Source organism: Perissodus microlepis, chromosome 7 (assembly GCF_051167445.1).
Source record: "Perissodus microlepis isolate ML-2025 ecotype Zambia chromosome 7, ASM5116744v1, whole genome shotgun sequence".
In the NCBI taxonomy this organism is placed as follows: domain Eukaryota; kingdom Metazoa; phylum Chordata; class Actinopteri; order Cichliformes; family Cichlidae; genus Perissodus; species Perissodus microlepis.
Window position 1 is genome coordinate 32,801,061 of NC_140467.1, and position 20,270 is coordinate 32,821,330.

Below are 20,270 nucleotides of genomic sequence, written 5' to 3' on the forward strand. Positions count from 1 at the left end.
ACATAATGTAAAAATATCTTGAACTTGAACGCAGCACTTTTGATTGGCAGGCCTAATTTGCTCCGTCAACAATAGAAACGGGAGGGAGGGGGCGTGTCCAGAGCACACAGATACCAATCACAGACGCTCGGGCTGCCGCTGAGGGGGCGGAGCCGCGTTCAGGGTCCTTTGGGGAGAAAGGGAGCCAGACAGTGTGACAGCAGAGGGAGAGGAGAGAGAGAAGAAAAAAGGGATGTGTGTGAGTGTGCGGTGATCGGTGCTGCAGGTACAGTCACAGCCGGAGATACAGCTTCAAGAGCCGCACCGGACCGCGGCAAGACCGCCTCGGAGCCTGCCTGCCTCTCTCTCTCCTCCTCATTTCTTCCAGCAACAACCCTCCGCGATGTCTGGCGGAGGAGAGGTTCGCGTCCTCCGCCAAGAGGGCGGCCAAGAGAGCCCGAGGATGCCGGCCTGGAAGCGAGAAATCCTGGAGAGGAGGAAGGCGAAAGGCGGCGGCGGGGCTGGGGGAACCGGTGCTCCGGAGGCTAGCCCCGGGGGAGCGGGCCCGCAGCGGGTAAACGGCGAACTAACGGGGAATGTGAACGGAGGAGGTGGTGGCGCGACCGGGCGGAACTACACCATCACCCCGGCCACCCAGCACTTCTCTCACAACAAAGAGCCACAAGCGACGGCCGCGGCGACACCGAGGGAGGAGGGCAGACACGAGAGCCTGGTGCTGCAGGAGAGCCTGGGGCCGCTGGAGGAGAACCCGTTCATCAAGCTGGAGAAGGAGCGGAGGAGGCGGCAGGAGCAAGAAAACGCCACCCGCCCGGTCCAGCACATCCTGGAGCTGTACGGCAGTGTCCCCGGCATACGGACTATCCGAGCGGAGAACATCATCATCATCGAGTCGGACCCGGATTACTTTCCGGAAGGTGGAGGCGTGAAAAGCGAGTGCCAATGGCAGCAGAACGGTGTGAGTAGTTACAGCTCTCTAAACGACCTTCTGGACCGCAGAGGGAGTGCTGTTACCGAGATAAGAGCCAAGGAAGTCGTCATTTATGACACCACGTTAAGCAAGAGCGAGGAGAACCTGAGCACCCTGGGCCGTCCTGATCAGGAGGTCCCCTATAATACAGGTGAGGGTCAAGGTAGGGTCAGCCGGATCCTCCAGAAGTTTGACAGCAACTATGGGAAGCTGCAGAAGAAGTCCCACAGCACAGAGAACCTCCTGGACCTGGATTGTAGTGCCAGCAGTAGGCCAAGACTCTGGCCCAAGACGCAGCCAGATCTGGTGCCAAAGCCCAGGCCGGGTCCACGGGTCAGCAGCCCGGGCAGTAGCCAGCCATCTTCGCCTGTCTTCCAGGGTCCCTGGTCTTCCAAACCAAAGCCACAGCCTGCCGTCTCTGGGCCGGGCAGCCCCCAGCGTTCACAGCCCGTGTCTTCCTTCCGTCAGCGCTTTGAGGAGAGTGGAGTCCACCACAGCGCAGCCGTCACCCCCAGAGACGAGCCGGACAGAGGGACAAACAAGCCCACCAGGGAGAGAGACTGGGAGGCCGCTGAGGTGCCCCCCAAACCTAAGGTGCCATGCTCTCCGGAGACCCGCCGTGCCCGTGCCGAGGCCCCCTTGAGCCCTGTCTCATCCAAGGTGACCTGCTCCTCACACGAGTTTGAAATCCGTCCCGCTCCAAAGCCAGACCTCGCCCAGATTCCTGATGGCGACACCCAAGCACGGGCCCTCGCAAACCTTCGCCTCCAGTCCCGAAACTCCTTCACAGTGATCCCCAAGCGCCATTTGGCTGCCTCATCTTCAACAAGCAGCCCCATGGTGACACCGGGCCCCATCAAGTCCTCCCCCTCACACAGAGCAGCAGAGGTGCCCAAACCTGGAGTGCCAACCTCCCCCACCCTGTTAAAGAGGAAAGAGGATGAGAAGGAGGTGGAGAGGCCATCCAAACCTGAACCATCTCCTCCCACTGTTGCCACAAGTCCTGCTCCTTCTCTCTCTGAACCTTTATCTCCATCCCCTGCTCCCACTTCTCCACCTGTCCTCTCTTCACCCCCCTCTTCTCCAGCTATCCCATCTTCACCTCCCTTCTCTCCCACCCATTCAGTCTCTTCTCCAGTGCAACCTCCAGTGGATCAGCTGCCAGTAACAAACATTGACGACATCGAGGTGGAGCCCCCACCCCAGCGTGTCCCTGTTCCGAGCCCCTTGGTGCAGAGGAGAAAGGGGAACACCTTCACTGTGGTGCCTAAACGTCGGGTGGAGTCTGACGCCCAGCTGAGCCCACCTGAGCCCCAGCAGGAAGCCCCGAGTGAAGCCCCTCCGGGGTCAACCCCTCCCCAGGCCCCCTACGCCCAGCTGGGTTCCCTGTTGAAGAAGCGCTACCCTGCTGTGGAGGAGATTGAAGTCATCGGCGGGTACCTCTCCCTTGCGAAGTCCTGCCTCTCCAAGACTGGCTCCATGGGCAAAAAGGTGAGATGAAACAATATATTTAATTATTTTTGTGGCTTGTTAAATGTGAATATTTGGTTATTTATAGCACTTTAACACTACACGATGCATTACAACAGGCCTGGGTACATGCATGCAAAAAGCAAGCAAATATGGGCTATTTATGAGCACATGGCCTTACACATGAATGCTTTACTTCATTACAATGATGCCGTGCTTGACACTGTGCAAACATCTGAGAAAGTAACCTCTCTGCGAGACCATCAAATCATGGCCTCTGTTGCTGACACATGCAAGACAGATGTTTAATCAGCTGCAACCTGCCAAAAGTGTATATGAGCATACAGTTAAGTGCTCAAATATTTGCATGGTGTAATTATGCAGCATTGTGGTGGATTTTTGGTTTATTTTGCTTTTTCAGCCTTTATCACTTGCATCCACATCTCTGTGGACCTCACATTTAGAGGTCCAGTGAACAGCTACTGAATACAAGCTCAGCACATCTCCAGATCTTTTATGTGCATAATTTCTATTGAATTTAAGAGGGAGCAGGCCTCATCTGGCCATTAAGGTGTCTGTCCAAATTAAGTGGGGGACTGTGCAAAAAATGGCTGTAATTCCCAAATGGTTAATGCAATGCATTTGTGTTAAACTCTTCGAATCAAAACTGAAAGTGTGCATTTGCTTTTTAAGTCTACTGTGATGGTGTACAGAGGGAATACTGTCTGTATGAGCGGGGTATCTTCTTTTGGAATAACATTGCAGACTTGCAGTCAGTAGCCTTGAGATTCATTAACACAATGCTGGTTTTTATCTATGTTTTGGGTGTTATTTAGTTTTCCTTCTAGGACGTCCGGTTGTATTTTGCCTGTGTGTGCTTGTTTGCTGAAAATCTCTGGGGTTTGAACTCTTCATAGATCAATCAAACACACAGAAAGTACTAATATTATTGTTGCCTTGCAATCTCATGCCTAGCAGCCTTCCCGGGAGACTTGCACAAGTTTCATGTGATCTAAATTTAGCAGCTGAGCGTCACAAATGCAGGAGCCGCTGTGTGTGGGGTTTATTTTTTCTTCTCTTTTTTCTGTGTGTGTTTCTTTTGCATCCTTACCAAACTGTGGTCACCTGAATTTTATTTTGGAGGATTGTTTTCACCTTATCCTGACCGTTTTTGTCATGTTGGGCTCCTTTAAATGGCCCATCACTTGACCCGCTGCCGGCTTAAGTGGATTAAAAGCGTGTGTTTACGCAGTCACTTGGAACAACACGCTGTGGACTTCTGTCCAACAACAGCATGTTAGTGCGGCATTAGGTTAAATGGCCCTCCAAGCTTATTGACTGAACAGCTGTTCTCAGTTTTTTGTCCACTGTAGGTACAAATATATTGCTTCTTTTGCAAGAAGAGCTGAGATATTCCCAATCCTGGTCATGAATCATAATTAAATCATAGCACAGAGCATGTTGGAGGCATGTTCATATCACATTAATGTATCTGGTGAATGTCCTGCCTTGTTTTTTAACAGTTTTAGGGGTTTAATTAAATTTGTGGCAATGTTTCTATTTAATTTTGCAAGGTGGTGCAGGCTGCATCCAGAGTCTGTGTAATGTTAAGCGTGTTGGTGTTTATGTTGCTCGGGTATCTGCAATAAAGGGAGAAGGGAAGAGAGCCTGTGGCTTGAATTTGAATATTTTATTGACGTCTTGGTGGTTCAGATGCTGAGGAGGGGGTGTGGTATAGAACCTCAGCAGGATGTTACTTTTCACTGTTCTGCTTGGGGGGGGGGGAATTGTTTCTGTTTCAGCCGCTGAATATTTTTAGCCATTTGGCATGTCCTCGATGTAGGCCAGTGTTACAGCATCTCAGACGTCAGCCTGCAGGTGTGCTTCCTCGACCCGGTGAACTGTAATCTCTGCGAGTAAATCCAGCTACCTTTTACAAGCAGGCCAAGAAACCTGAAGCTCACAACTCTACCATGTGTTTTTTAGCATAATTGCTGCATGCTTGGTTAATTATGTTCATAGCCATCATAAGTATTTGCAGTCATGTAAAAGAGAATATTGGCTCCCGGTTAAATCCAGAGTTGAAGAGTCTGGTCCTAAAGACCTCAAACTATCATATTATCCTAACAAAGCACTTCATTCCCTCCATGCTGAATGTGAGGCAGAGCCTTCAGTTGTCAGACCCTTCTCCTGTGGGACTAGCTCCCAGTTTGGGATCAGGAGACAGGAGGAGGACTCCATCTGCTTATATGACATTACTTATATGACATTACTTGTTGATGTTGTTTCTCTTATCTCTCCTCACCCCTCAGCCTGAGCCTGGTTCTTTTCCTGTTAAAAGGAGTTCTTTCGCCCCACCATCACCACATGCTCATAGGGGATCATGTGATCATCGCAAGGGTGGTCTTTCCATGATCGCAGGCCCTTTACCTTACAATATAAAAAGCCTTGAGAAATCGAAACGAACAGCATTGTATTTACTTAGAATGCGATTTATTACGATAAATGATTCATTACGTTTTGGTCTTCAAAGGTTTTTCTTTTTTCTTTTTTAGACAGTGAGCAGACAGAGGATGACAGGAGGGTTGCACCAGGGCCCAGTTAAAGTTGACCTCCTATATAGAGTATACTTATTAAATTTGTGGCTGCTCATAGTCAACATGCCAAAGACTTACATCATTTTCAGAGAATTTAAAAGTTATCCCTCTGAGCCAAAATCTCAGGCATCTAAATGATGTCAAGAAGTTATCCCTCATTTGTCCATGTTAGGAACAGAAGCTCGGTGCACCTGCTGTTGTTTTGGAGGGGCAGCCAGTCAGAAGAGAAAGGTGGAGCTTATCCTGAACTATGTGGCTGTTTAAAGCTGTGAATCATGCAAAGCAACTCGAATAGAGTCTAAGAATAAAAAACATGGAGGTGGAAATGAGCAAAATAAGTACCTGTTAAGTTACTGTACCGAAATAAATAAATAAGCTGACGGCAGTATTGTCAGTTATTTTTGCCATGTTGCGTCTAAGTGAAACAGAAGTTTGTAGCAGTGTTGATTCAAACATAAATTTAAAGCTCCTTAGCAGGAATTTTTCCACATGTTCCTGTAACTTGTATTTTTAGTTTCAGTGGAAACTCCGGGTGACTGCTGACTAGAATAAAATTACCTGAGTTTTGCTCCTATTTCATGTCATAAAACAGATAAGGAGGCTGCAGACACGTCCGTGCAGCCTGGTTGTGACGTGTGTGTGTGTCTGTGTTTTTTATTGTGTGCACTGTGCACGTGTAGACCATGGCAGCGACGCATGATCACATCCTGTCCTTTTGTGTCCAACAAAAACACTTTATTCTTTTGTTTTTCTGCCCGCTCCTCTTGGTCATCATCAAGGCCCGGATTTTTTTGTTTTTTTTTGTTTGCCCTCTTCTTCTTCTTCTGCTTCTTTTATTTTCTGGGCAGGGCTGCACAAGCAATTACAAAAGCATCAAGGCTTGGCCTAGCCTGTATAATTTGTGTGGAATTTTTGTTCAGGGCCGCTTCTGTGTGAGAGCAGCCTTTCGGAGAACGGCCTCAGCTTTGAATTATGGGCTGGGATTGGGGTTTGGTTTTATTTGAGCTCTCTTTTTCCAACAACCCAAACCATTTAAAAAAAAAATTTTTATGAGGAGCTTGGCTGACACTGAATGATCCACATGTACGTCAGGAACAGATCATCAACTCTTCCGCTAGATTTTCCAAGAATCTTTTTACTGGTTTTCTCTCAAGACTTTTTGGAGCACATCCAGCAAAGACTCTCCTGTTAGTCTTCTTCCACTCTGCTTTGTTTCCCCCACCTCTCTCTAACCAGTGACGCTTTATTCCTGTGTGGTGGTGGTTAATAAGGCCTGTCCCCTCGCTCCTAGCTTCCTCTGATCTCCTCTCTGTTGGGGAAGGAATTGTGGAAGAGCTAGAGTAAGTAGGTCAAGTGCAGCTTCTTGTAGCACTATCACTTCTGTATTTGCATAAAAGCGACTCAGGGTTTTCAACTCACTTTCCAGCTGCAGTTTGATTGAATTGGCTCTCTTGGCTGATTTTTTTTTTTTGAGAATATTTTTGTTTCCTCGTGGTATACGCTGCAGCTCTTTGTGAAGCAGAGATGCAGTTGGCAGTGGGACACAGGAGGAGGTGGAGCGATTTGTTTCTTTTTTTAAGTTGCTGCTCCCTATGACTGTTATTATGGGAAAAACGAGACCAGCCAAAGCGTTTGTCAGCATAACATCCAAAGAGAGAAAGGGAGAGAAAGGCATTTCTGTGTATTTGCCACAGACTGTATGTAAAAGATGGACAGAGCCACCATGAAGCTTTAAATGGCTGTGCAGAGGTCAAGTCAAGAAATACACATGTTTGCACTCTAACCCTAATTAGGACAAACAAAATTACCATGACCATGTCCCATTAACTTGCAGTTTCATTGCCTTTGAAATGATTTCTTCGAAGATAATAACCAGGAACTGCGACTACTTGCAGTCAGTTGCCATGCTCAAAGTGATTTTGATGCATCAGGACAGTCATAAACAGCAATAAGATGGAGCAATTCCATTGACAGTGGGATTAACTTTATGATTATTTGTCCTGTTTGTGATAACATGATGATTAACTGGTAAATCTGCAAAAATTGCAGTTCTAGAGCCAAGAACTGCAGTTTTTGCACTTTTGTGTTTTCTTCATATCCTGGGTGTTTCTGCTTGGTATTCACAGAGGAAACGGTAACGCTGCTAATATTTAAACTGTTGCTGCATATTTCTATGTAAATATGATCATTCTGTCAATTAAACCCGATTAGGTTTTAGTGAAGACCCTAATGCATTTGTGACCGAAAGGGATGATTATTCAGATGAATGAGTGTTATTATCATGGAAAGCAGATTAGTTATGTTTTTTTTTTTCTTTTAAGTCAGTCTATATTAACCTGTGATTGGATGATTGAATGGCTGGAGCTTTGGGCTTGTTTGGTTCAGTGAGTTTACGCTGGTGTAAAAGCTCTCAGCTGAGCTCAGTTTAGGACGACCTGTGGTTTAAAGCTGTATGAATTTTGGTTTAAATCTTATAGCAGATACGTGTCGTTTCAAGTATTATTAGAAACGCTAGCTGATCATGAGAACTGGCTGGGAACTGAGCTGCTTTCAGACCACATAGTTCTGCACCCACTTAGCTTTCAGTGGTTGTTAGTGCAGCGTCACCTCTTCTTGTGGTCTTTTTTTTTCTCTTTCAGTCTCTTCAGTTTCTCTGTAGATGTCCTCAGCTGTGTGGTGGATGACAGGTAGCTGAGGGGAATTTCTCATGAAGATTTTTAGAGTTCCTTCTGATGATTAATAAACCCTGGGCTTCACTTGCAGTTAACCTCTCTGGAATTTGTTCTATCTATTTATCAGTGTTAATGATTCTTTGTAATTTAGTGGTGCTGCATCATATATTCATACACCTACACCACTCTTGCTTCCTTATATGTTAGGAAAGCACCTACTGTGTAGTGGGAGGGAAAAAAGACCCTAAAATCAGTTCTAAGAGCCGCGATGGTCTCCAGTTTCTTCCGGTGTTACTAAGTTTCTACGTATGTGTAGCATATTCATCATCAAATCTTCCATCTCAATAGTCATACTGATCATTTGTCCCTGCAGTGACACATAGCAGTACTAGTGCAGCAAAGGCAGAGTTAGGAGGAAGTTGGTGCGGAGGGCGCTGAAACGGATCTGACTTATTTTGACTCATTTTTAAATTTAGCATTTAGCTACACTTTAATTTCATTTTCGGTCACTGTTTGGTTAAGTGTAGGAACAAAACCCACTTTTACGTTTACATTTGAAAAGAATGCAAAAAAGGGAATGTCCAGTTTCAAAACTCAAAATTCAAAGAAAAGTGAAAATTGTAAAAATGTAGAATAATTCAGTCTAAACTGCCGCTAAATACCTGTTGCTGGTTTTGATGAGGTTTTGGTGGAGGAGAGAGAGAGAACACTGCAGGAGTAGCTAAATTCCCTCCGTGATGGATGAAAACATTTATTTTTTTTAGGATGTAGAACCCCTTACAAAGTTCCCAAACCTTCCTGTAAGTCCCAACCCACGATGGCGGCAGTGAGCAGATCAAATCTTAAAAAAATGTGAATTTGTAATCCACAAGAATAGCAACATTTACAGCTGCAGAAGAAACAGCGATTTACTATAAAATTGCAGAATCCTCTTTGTAAATTCATAGTAAAGTTCATGAGGAAATTTTAATCTGTCAACAAGACAGTCAGAAAATACAAAAAGTCATAAATTGTAGGGTTAACATAATTAGGGTAATTAATACTTTGGAGTTAAGTGTAGATCAGTGTGCAATAATGTGCCTGTCAAAATGCAGATTTCATGAAGTAAAAAGAAAATGAATTTTTCTTTAATTTTTCTCTTCTTGAACAAATATTTTGTGTGAAAGTTTAAACGTATCAAATTAGATATCGAGGTTTAGTAGTACAGATGTCATGAAGTAAAAATACAGTTTGTGTACTGTAAGTAATCAGGAAGTGAGCCAGTTTGTTGTCTTGAATGATAACATGCAAAGTTACTGCTTTTAATTATTATGGTAAAAGAGATAGAAAGAGACTAAAGTAACATTTGATAAGCATTTTTTTTTAAAAAGTGAAGACAAATACTGGCTTCTGATTATCTGCGATAATGAAGACTGGCACCAACAAAACTGATAAAGGTGCTTCCCATCAGGCCATATAACTTTGTTTTCAACCTCTTGGCTTGAATGCAAAAATCAAACTGTGACTAAAAGTCATCACAGTTTATTTTACTAACAGTAAAAGCAAACAAAATTAAAAACATGCCAGCATGTTTTACACGTCCTTAAGGAACTTCAAAGTCATGCTTCTGCAGCAGGTAGCACGGTGCATTAAATTGAAGTATGTTTCCTGCATGTGGGGTTAGACAAACCACTGCTGTTATATTTTCTGTGTGCGGTTAAATGTCATGGAAGCAGAAAGTTTAAAAATACCCAAAGTTAAATAGTTAAAGGCTCCCTGTAACACAGGAAGGCCAGTGAAAGGGCACACTCCTACATTTACATTGTGCTCCTGGACTACAGGTGTGAAAGTCCATTGTGTTTAATTATTTACCACTCAGCAGACATTTCCCACCTCTCCTCCCTTACACTTCCTGAAGATTTACCACCCAACCTCCTTGCATTAAAAAAGGCCCAACCTCTGTACTGCATGAGTGCTCCTTTTATTTAAACAGGCTAATATTAATTTAGTCGATTATATGCATAAGCACCATACTATACTTCATATAAAGAAGCTGATTCTGGTCGCCACTTTATAAAGTTAATTGCTATGACTGGAGTAGTTTTAAAGAAGGTGAAATAATGCGGCCTCGTAGCTCCACTTCCTCTAACTTGTGTACATTTGGATTATTAACCTGTACAATATTAATAAATGCCGTTGTAGTAAATCCCAGAATCAGATCCTATTGATAAAAATTAATTTAATTTTGTACGTTATTGCCTTTAAGAGTCAGATAGGAGGATTATTTCAGGAGAAGGATGCCAGAAATTTTGTAGGCAGCACCAGTAGAACTGTTCAATTCTTAGTTTGATACCAAAACACAAAGACGGCCTCACATACTTCAACAATAACTCCTTTATTAAAAAGCTGTTTTAAAACACTGATGTGATGGCAGATCATTGAATTAATATGCTAACGACATATTTTGTAGACAAGACACAAACTAAAATGTGAGGATGGTTGCAGACTAGTCTACTAATGTAACAGTTGCATTACATTAACATAAGAATTTTACGTGAGGCTTTGCAAATGAAGCCTTTGGAACGATGATTTCACAACCAGAGCGTTGGATGTCTCAAACAGAATAACGGCGTGCATTTCAGGATTCTTCAAACAGATCTGGAATGATTTCCTCTCTTGGTCCAAAAAACACGATAATATTGTTTGCATAGTATCTTTTTTCCAAATGACTTATCTTTAATTCGACTTTAAGCCGATTCTGCCTTACATCTTTAATCAGTTGCCATCTTCCATTTGTAGTTTTTTCCCGTACTTGTGGGCTTCCTTTTTTCTTCTTCATCGCTGGACAAACTCCTACGTCAGAAAGTAAAACGCAACTGTGTACGTAAAATCGGTGGCGGTCTATAATTTGCAATAGACTTTAAGCAGCAGTTGCTTCTAAAGAAAGATTTTGTATCTTAATGTCTCTCACATAAGAGAAGTGCTACTGCTGTTTTTATAATTCATGTCAAAGGTGGTGAAAATGTGGTTTCTCTGCGTGGCTGCAGGATGTGGACAGGCGCACACAAACTCACAGAGAACACACTAACAAGTCTAATTTCTGTACAGGCATTACAACATGTAGATATAGAGAGATGTAGACTCATGAGTTTCCCACACAGCCCTCAGACACACATGTGCACCCCTGCAAAGTCAGTGTAATTAGAATTCAGCCAGCAAAGCCCCACTATCATAGTCATGTTTAATTCATTGTGTTTGTGTGTGTGTGTGTCTTTAGAGTACATGAAGCTGAAGATACTAAAAGCACAGGACGCTAACAGACCGGGCTTTTTGGAAGTTTATAAAAAGAAACCAGAGCGGGGCGAGTGTAAGGAGCAGGTAGAAGATGCTCACTTTTATCAGCTGCACCGTTTCCCCCGCTATCTGTTTGAGATTCATCGTTTCTCGGGGTTTTAACTGGCTCAGTATGGACCTTTTGTGGGGTGCTGCATAAAGTGAAGGCAGTAAGGGTGTTATTTACAGGAAATACGTGCCTTTTATTGCAATTCTTGGTCATTTTATAAACAAATGAGTTTCATAAATACAAAACTGTGTTACAGTTCTGGGTGGACTCCTTTAAAGAGGAGGTCAAAGCCTTTGTTGATTCCTGGATTTATTTGTTTTCTTGCATTTCTAATTAAGCAGGTAAAATCATCTGTGAAACCCACCACGCTGTCATGATAACTGAACACTTCGGCCTCTGCTTCCTCGATAACAAATGCAAAACACAAATTCTGGGAATACGTGAATTTGGTGCCGGATGTAAATTTTATTCAAATGCTCTCTCCATGAAACCTGTGTGCAATCTGCCTCAGTGTTCCCACAGTTGATAATGTCAAGGCCACGGACCGGGTGTCCTGTATGTAAATTGTATTTCAGTAGCTGCTCTTAATAATTTGCTTTCCTCTTTACACGATCAAAATCCTGCGTGCTTCTTTGCGTCTCTGCTCTCTCCTTCCCCTCGGTCACACATATTCATGGCGACTGTCACCAGGGCAACGAGAGCCGCGGCCATTCAATCCCATCATTAGGATTCCTGGATAAGGACACAGACTGTCTCTCCGACTCTCTCTCTCGCTTCGTCACACACACACATACACATTTTGACGTCAGCATTGATGTTGCAGATTGTGTAATTTGTAGGTAGGTGGAGCAGCGTTTCGACGTGACTGACGTAAAAGTAAAACGCAGCCTAATAAAGATGTTGGGCGTCAAAGGCGAGCCAGTTCTGTAATCAGCAAAGCGGAATCTGTGTTTTTTGTGGGTGGAGATGCAAACAGCTCAGCACTCTGATGTTTAAGAGAGGCTGTGCAAAGCAGAGGTTAGTTCTTCTGCTGCGTGACTTAAAAAATATAATAAGAGAAGTAAAAGATTCTCATGCATAAACACCCAAATTCACATTTTAAGATCTTAAATCATTGTTCCTCTTTACTTCACTGTAAAGAAGTGTAACTAAACACTCAATCTCAATCTGAGATTCCTTAAGAAGAGGAAGAAGAGAAAGAATTTTAATAATACACCTCAGGTTTTTTAGGTTATAAAGAAATGCTGATGTAGTAAATCTGAGAATATCATAAGAACAGTTCAGTTGGCTTTGATTTTAAGTGAAATGTGTAAAATTATTGAACAAGTACTGGCAGCACATCACTTAGATTTGTGTCCTTTTATTGGACAACAGAAATTCACAGAAAATATCAGTTTTGTTGATTTTCATTCTTTAAATAATGGAAAATAAAGAAAAAAAACCCCATAAACTTTTGTCACTTGATGCACCTTTAACAATAAAAAAACACCTAAATTATCTATTACTTACATATTGTGGTGTATGGTAGGCCATCAATATTCTATTTGCTTGTAAAACAGACAAAAATACAGATAAAAATCCAAAATCTACGACCTTCTTCTTTGCACCCTGCCATCCCTCGCCCAGATTAAACCCTGTTCTGGGCTCTGGACCGCGAGCTGTTCTGTATCAGTATTAACTTCATCCTAGACAAGGAGGAGATGCAAGTGCACAGTTTTCCTAAATACTCTTAAAAATGCCCAAATTTTGTCAGAATTTTTTTTATTCCTATATGCATTGAGTTGCTGCTGTGTGATTGGCTAATTAGATATTCGTGTTAAGTGGCCGTCTATGTATTTGTAAGAGGTGCATCGTTAAATTGCACCGATATCTTAGTGTAGTTCATAAACTGGGCATTTTACAAAAACATAAATGTAGCTAAAAACTCATCATCTGTAATCAGCTGTGTTTGTTTCCACTGATCCTTTAAAAACATCAAATTTAGTTGTGAGGGGTGTTAAGTTTGGAACATTTCCTAACAAACACACCTCACTGTGCCTATTAGTCATTAGTTGTTTGGTTCCTAATGGCGCAGAGAAGCTGGCAACAGAAGGGAAATGAAAGCAGTAAGGACGGGAATATGAGATAACTGGCAGTACTGATGATACTGGGCACACTGATTGTTACACTGATGAAAGATCATTGACGTTAAGTTATGTTTCCTGTAACAGGAAGTGTGAAACAGCACGCACGAGGTGTTTTATGCCTTAAGCTAGACTTTTCACTTTACTTGCACTGAGCACGTAACTTAATCTAGAGCAGGGTGGAAAATGCAGCGTTGTCACTGTTCACTTTTCATTAGCACTGATTTTTTTTTTTTTTTTTTTTTTGGGGGGCGGGGGTTGTAAATAATGGCCCAAGTAAAAAAAGAAAATATTTTTTACAATAATTGCTCTTTATTTTTATTAGCTGAAGTGTTTAAAAGTTTAAATAGGGAAAAGAGTTAGTTGGGGGGGGCAAACCTAGCTATTACACTTGCATATAATCAACAGTTTGTTTTTAATGATGCTGAACTTTGACCCACCTTGGATGTACATGCTGTTCACCTTTTTTGACTACGTGATATCTTTCTCATATGCCGCCTTGTAAATGGGTCAGTCGCTGACTCATCTCAGATCCCAAAGTTCATTAACCTCCTAAGACCCCAACTCTTCCATGGCATGCATTTTTAATTTCTCTTTGATATTTGGGCTGATTGGGACCCGGTGATTGTAAAAACAAAGAATTACCAGATTTTTATTTATTAATTTTTTTTTTACCTGATTTTTGTTTCTAAGAAAAATGAGAGCCACATATGAGGATATGCATTTGAAATTTCGATAGAACAGTAGCAGTATAATGTCCTCGTAAGTGGATATCAGGCCCCTGTAGAGCACAATTGAGTATTTTGGTCTAAATAACCCAAAATGTGATGTCCACATATGTGGACGCCAGGTCCTAGGAGGTTAATACAGTGGCTCCAACTGGCCGTCCTAACCGTAAACAGTGCTGGATGTGTTCCTGTAAAAAGATTTAGTTAGTCACCTGCTAATAAATGCTCATCAAATCCACGGGGAGCCACCGGAGTTGGGCAAAAGAGCCGCATGAGGCGAGTTTGCAGCCCCCTTCATCATTTAAGATTCTAGAAGCTGGATAGTGAAAGCTTTTTAAAAACAAGGGGGGCAAACACGATTGTGATCCAGCAGATTTCTTCACCTGACAAATATTTGTCATCGTGTCATGTGCCTTGTCTTGATTGTGGCTTTCCGGACACACCCGACCATCAGTACTTTCACATGAGAGTCCAGCAGAGAGCTTTAAATGGCCTGACTGCTCCCACAATGACCGTGTTTTCGTGCGCTGAAAGGTTTCGATCTCCACCCTGCTGGTGTCACCTTTCAGATAAAGTGAGCGCAATTACATTAGAGCGTGCCACGTCACCACGTGAGTGAAAGCGTCCTTAGACGGAGCAAAAGGGTTATTAAAATGATCTCAGGCTGATCAATAACAGTTGTCGATGCAAGGAAATAGAAGCAATGTCTTCCCTGTTGCATCTCATTTCTTATCTGTGAGATAATCTGTGAGCACTGATAGCACAGGGAGGATTAAATACACAAAACATACACGCACAAGGCTACAAAGGGCATACTATTACAACTGTGACTCACTCAGTCTTGAGTGTAAATACTGATTTTCACATTTGGCTCTGTTTGCTACCCACGCTGCCAACCCCAGCCTCGAGTATCAGCCACCTACACGCGAGTTTCCACATTTATATCAGTGTTGTCATCACTGATGATCACTTGAAGCGCTTCCAAATGCCGGGCCGTTTCCAACTCACACGTGATGCGAAATCTACACAGCTTCATAAGAACCTGCACATATTTATTTTTGTTTTCTTTCTAACCAAAATACTTTAGGCCACTGGTATCCCAAAGGTTGGATATTTGGTCCAGAACTGGGCGTTGAATCCAACAAGTTAATTTATCTGCTGTCCCTGTTGTAAAATGATTGAATGTAATTTGCTGCTGGGTGGTGCTGGCATTCAGCAAATCTGACTCATAATTACTGCATAGAGGTTTGGGTTCTGCACCAACATTAGCTAATGATTAAGAAAAAAAGACAGCGTGTTTCATTTTTCATGCGTTAAATGAAACGCTTGTGGAGTGATTTCAATTAATCACTCCACAGTGAGTGGTGTCCCAGAAACGATGTGGGCTTCATAGATAATTGGCAAACCTTCTGGAGGAAACCTGGTCTTGTTAGGAGAGACGGCATCCATCCCACTTTGGATGGAGCAGCTCTCATTTCTAGAAATATGGACAAATTTATTAAACCCCCCAAAATATGACTATCCAGAGTTGGGACCAGGAAGCAGAGTTGCAGTCTTACACGCCTCTCTGCAGCTTCTCTCCTCCTGCTACCCCCCCAAAAACCCATCTCCATAGAGACTGTGTCAGCTTCCAAAAAGACAAAAAACAAACTAAAAACCAGCAACAAACAACTTAAACATAAACAATCAAAAAGAAAGAACAATACAGTATCCACATCTGAACCAAAGAGTAAAACAGTGAAATGTGGATTATTAAATATTAGGTCTCTCTCCTCCAAGTCTCTGTTAGTACATGACTTAATAATTGATCAACAAATTGATTTACTCTGCCTTACAGAAACCTGGTTGCAGCAGGATGATTATGTTAGTTTAAATGAATCAACACCCCCGAGTCATTCTAACTACCAGAAACCTCGAAGCACAGGCCGAGGGGGCGGTGTGGCAGCAATTTTTCACACCAGCCTATTAATTAATGAAAGACCAAGACAGACTTTTAATTCATTTGAAAGCCTGATGCTTAACATTGTCCACCCCAGCTGTGAAACTCAGAAACCAGTCTTACTTGTTATCATCTATCGTCCACCTGGGCCTTACACAGAGTTTCTGTCTGATTTCTCAGACTTTATATCTAATTTAGTTCTGAGCTCAAATAAAATAATTATTGTGGGTGATTTTAACATCCATGTAGATGCTAAAAATGACAGCCTCAACATGGCATTTAGTCTGTTATTAGACTCAATTGGCTTCTCTCAAAATGTAAAAGAACCCACCCACCACTTTAATCACACTCTAGATCTTGTTTTAACATATGGCATAGAAACTGAACATTTAACAGTGTTTCCTGAAAACCCTCTCCTGTCTGATCATTTCCTGATAACATTTACATTTACAATAATTGATTACACAGCGGTGGAGAGTAGATTTTATCAAAGTAGATGTCTTTCTGAAAGCGCTGTAACTAAGTTTAAGAATATAATCCACCCACTGTTATCATCTTCAATGCCCTGTACCAACACAGAGCAGAGCAGCTATCTGAACGCTACCCCAACAGAGGTTGATTATCTTGTTAATAATTTCACCTCCTCACTACGTACGACTCTGGATACTGTAGCTCCAGTGAAAACTAAGGTCTCTAATCAGAAGTACCTGACTCCGTGGTATAATTCTCAAACACGTACCCTAAAGCAGATGACTCGTAATCTGGAGAGGAAATGGCGTGTCACAAATTTAGAGGATCATCATTTAGCCTGGAGAAATAGTTTGCTGCTTTATAAGAAAGCCCTCCGCAAAGCCAGAACATCTTACTATTCATCACTGATTGAAGAAAATAAGAACAACCCCAGGTTTCTCTTCAGCACTGTAGCCAGGCTGACAAAGAGTCAGAGCTCTGTTGAGCCAACCATCCCTTTAACGTTAACTAGTAATGACTTCATGAACTTCTTCACAAATAAAATTTTTATCATTAGAGAAAAAATTACCAGTAATCATCCCACAGATGTAATATTATCTACAGCTACTCTTAGTACCATTGATGTTAAGTTAGACTCTTTTTCTCCAATTGATCTTTCTGAGTTAACTTCAATAATTACTTCCTCCAAACCATCAACGTGTCTTTTAGACCCCATTCCTACAAAACTGCTCAAAGAAGTCCTGCCATTGATTAATTCTTCGATCTTAAATATGATCAACCTATCTCTAATGGTCGGCTATGTACCACAGGCCTTCAAGCTGGCTGTGGTTAAACCTTTACTCAAAAAGCCATCTCTAGACCCAGCAGTCTTAGCTAATTATAGGCCAATCTCCAACCTTCCTTTCATATCAAAAATCCTTGAAAGAGTAGTTGTCAAACAGCTAACAGATCATCTGCAGAGGAATGGTTTATTTGAAGAGTTTCAGTCAGGTTTCAGAGCTCATCACAGCACAGAAACAGCTTTAGTGAAGGTTACAAATGATCTTCTTATGGCCTCTGACAGTGGACTCATCTCTGTGCTTGTCCTGCTAGACCTCAGTGCAGCGTTCGATACTGTCGACCATAATATCCTATTAGAGCGATTAGAACATGCTGTAGGTATTACAGGTACTGCACTGCAGTGGTTTGTATCATATCTATCTAATAGACTCCAATTTGTGCATGTAAATGGAGAGTCCTCTTCACACACTGAGGTTAATTATGGAGTTCCACAGGGTTCAGTGCTAGGACCAATTCTGTTTACATTATACATGCTTCCCTTAGGCAGCATCATTAGAAGACATAGCATACATTTTCACTGCTATGCAGATGACACCCAGCTCTATCTGTCCATGAAGCCAGATAACACACACCAATTAGTTAAACTGCAGGAATGTCTTAAAGACATAAAGACCTGGATGGCCGCTAACTTTCTGCTTCTTAATTCAGATAAAACTGAGGTTATTGTACTCGGCCCTGAAAATCTTAGAAATATGGTATCTAACCAGATTCATACTCTGGATGGCATTACCTTGGCCTCCAGTAACGCTGTGAGGAACCTTGGAGTCATTTTTGACCAGGACATGTCCTTCAACGCACATATTAAACAAATATGTAAGACTGCTTTCTTCCATTTGCGCAACATCTCTAAAATTAGAAATATCCTGTCTCAGAGTGACGCTGAAAAACTAGTTCATGCATTTATTACTTCCAGGCTGGACTACTGTAATTCATTATTATTAGGATGTCCAAAAAACTCACTGAAAAGCCTTCAGCTAATCCAAAATGCTGCAGCAAGAGTACTGACAGGGACTAGAAGGAGAGAGCATATTTCTCCTGTTTTGGCTTCCCTTCATTGGCTTCCTGTTAAATCCAGAATTGAATTCAAAATCCTGCTCCTCACATACAAGGTCTTAAATAATCAGGCCCCATCTTATCTTAATGACCTTGTAGTACCATATCACCCTATTAGAGCACTTCGCTCTCGCTCTGCAGGCCTACTTGTTGTTCCTAGAGTATTTAAAAGTAGAATGGGAGGCAGAGCCTTCAGTTTTCAGGCCCCTCTTCTGTGGAACCAGCTTCCAGTTTGGATTCGGGAGACAGAAACTATCTCTACTTTCAAGATTAGGCTTAAAACTTTCCTTTTTGCTAAAGCATATAGTTAGGGCTGGACCAGGTGACCCTGAATCCTCCCTTAGTTATGCTGCAATAGACGTAGGCTGCCGGGGGATTCCCAAGATGCATTGAGTTTTTCCTTTCCAGTCACCTTTCTCACTCACTATGTATTAATAGACCTCTCTGCATTGAATCATATCTGTTATTAACCTCTGTCTCTCTTCCACAGCATGTCTTTTATCCTGTCTTCCTTCTCTCACCCCAACCGGTCGCAGCAGATGGCCGCCCCTCCCTGAGCCTGGTTCTGCCGGAGGTTTCTTCCTGTTAAAAGGGAGTTTTTCCTTCCCACTGTCGCCAAAGTGCTTGCTCATAGGGGGTCATATGATTGTTGGGTTTTTCTCTGTATCTATGAAGCGCCTTGAGGCGACTTTTGTTGTGATTTGGCGCTATATAAATAAAATTGAATTGAATTGAATTGAAAGTGCACTTTTTGTGTTTTCACCAGTTGATTGTCAGAAATTAACATTCAGGGTAACATTCAAGAGTTCTCCGGGCTTACTGGAGCTATTTTCTTTGGACAATGGCTACTTTTACACTCATCTTCAGTCCAGTCCTTTTACCTGACCATTTTCAGAAGATTGTTAGTCGTTTGTTGTTTGTTAAGCCGCATTACACTGTCCTATGAATTGTTCAAGCAGAAAAAGAGATGGACCAGTATTGTCTTCAAATAGCAGACTGCTTAGTAAAGAACCAGTTCTCAGTTGTATTATAAGCCAGTATGACAGGGAAGAAATAATGTTTTCCACGTGTCCTCAAAATTTGAGGAAATTGGACAAGTGGATGACAAGAGAAGAAGTGTCTAAAACTATAGTAGATGAACAGTAGGGCTGCACGATTAATCGTTAGAAAATCGCGATCTCGATTCATACTTATGTGTGATCTCATTTCCAAATGACAACGATTTAAAAAAAAAAAAAAAAAAAAAAAAGAAAGAAAGAAAGAAAAAAAAGACGATGATTGTACCGCATTTTGATCCGGGACGTAATCTGCATGAAAACAAGCGCTCACTCTTCCTGCTCAACAAATGACAAGGGCGGAGCCTTATACCACGTGATACAGAAGCTGTGCCGTGTGATGCTAAAATTAGCAGGGAAAAAACAACGGAGAACACGTCAGGGAGGACAAGAAAGTGACAGGAGAAAATCCGTCCCGGTCAACCACCCAAACATCAATAACGGGAACCTTATACAGCGCTTCCCTATACCCGTCGAACTCCCGCAGGCACAAAGAAATTACGGAGGCTATTACTTATCACCTGACCAAAGATATGGCTCCCATCAACACTGTGCAAAACGAGGGATTTAGGAAAATGATCAACATCCTAGACAAACGCTACACGGTGCCGTCCCGCAACTATTTTTCTATTGTTGCACTACCTGCTCTATACACGCAGTGTCGAGCAACGGTGGAGACGGAATTTCAAGCAGTACAACATTTTGCGGCAACAACAAAACGTGAGACATTTGTTGTTTTTATGTTTATTTATTGTTTTTATGTTCAGTCTCAACTGTTACGAAGTTGATGTGCAGTTAATAAGTGCAATAAATATTTATATTGGAAAAGAAAATCGTGAGAGAATCGTGATCTCAATTCTAAGCCAAAAAATCGTGATTCTCATTTTATGCAAAATCGTGCAGCCCTAATGAACAGTATCTGAAAGTCACGTCCTCAGGAAATAGGAAACAGCAAAGACCTGATGCAGGACCTGAGAGTTGCATCTGGTCCAGTTCATTTATCTGCTGTTCACTGAAGTCTCAGTGGTCTCAG

General features: G+C 42.3%; 1 protein-coding gene across 1 annotated transcript in view; it reads left to right on the plus strand.

The window, feature by feature from the left end:
* Positions 1–174: 174 nt before the first annotated feature.
* tprn (taperin) overlaps positions 175–20,270 on the plus strand; it is a 36,586-nt gene continuing 16,490 nt past the window's right edge. The window contains exon 1 of the mRNA XM_084934709.1: positions 175–2,458. Coding sequence (XP_084790835.1) covers positions 383–2,458 — 2,076 coding nt within the window. The 5' untranslated portion in view covers positions 175–382. The remainder of the gene's footprint in view (positions 2,459–20,270) is intronic.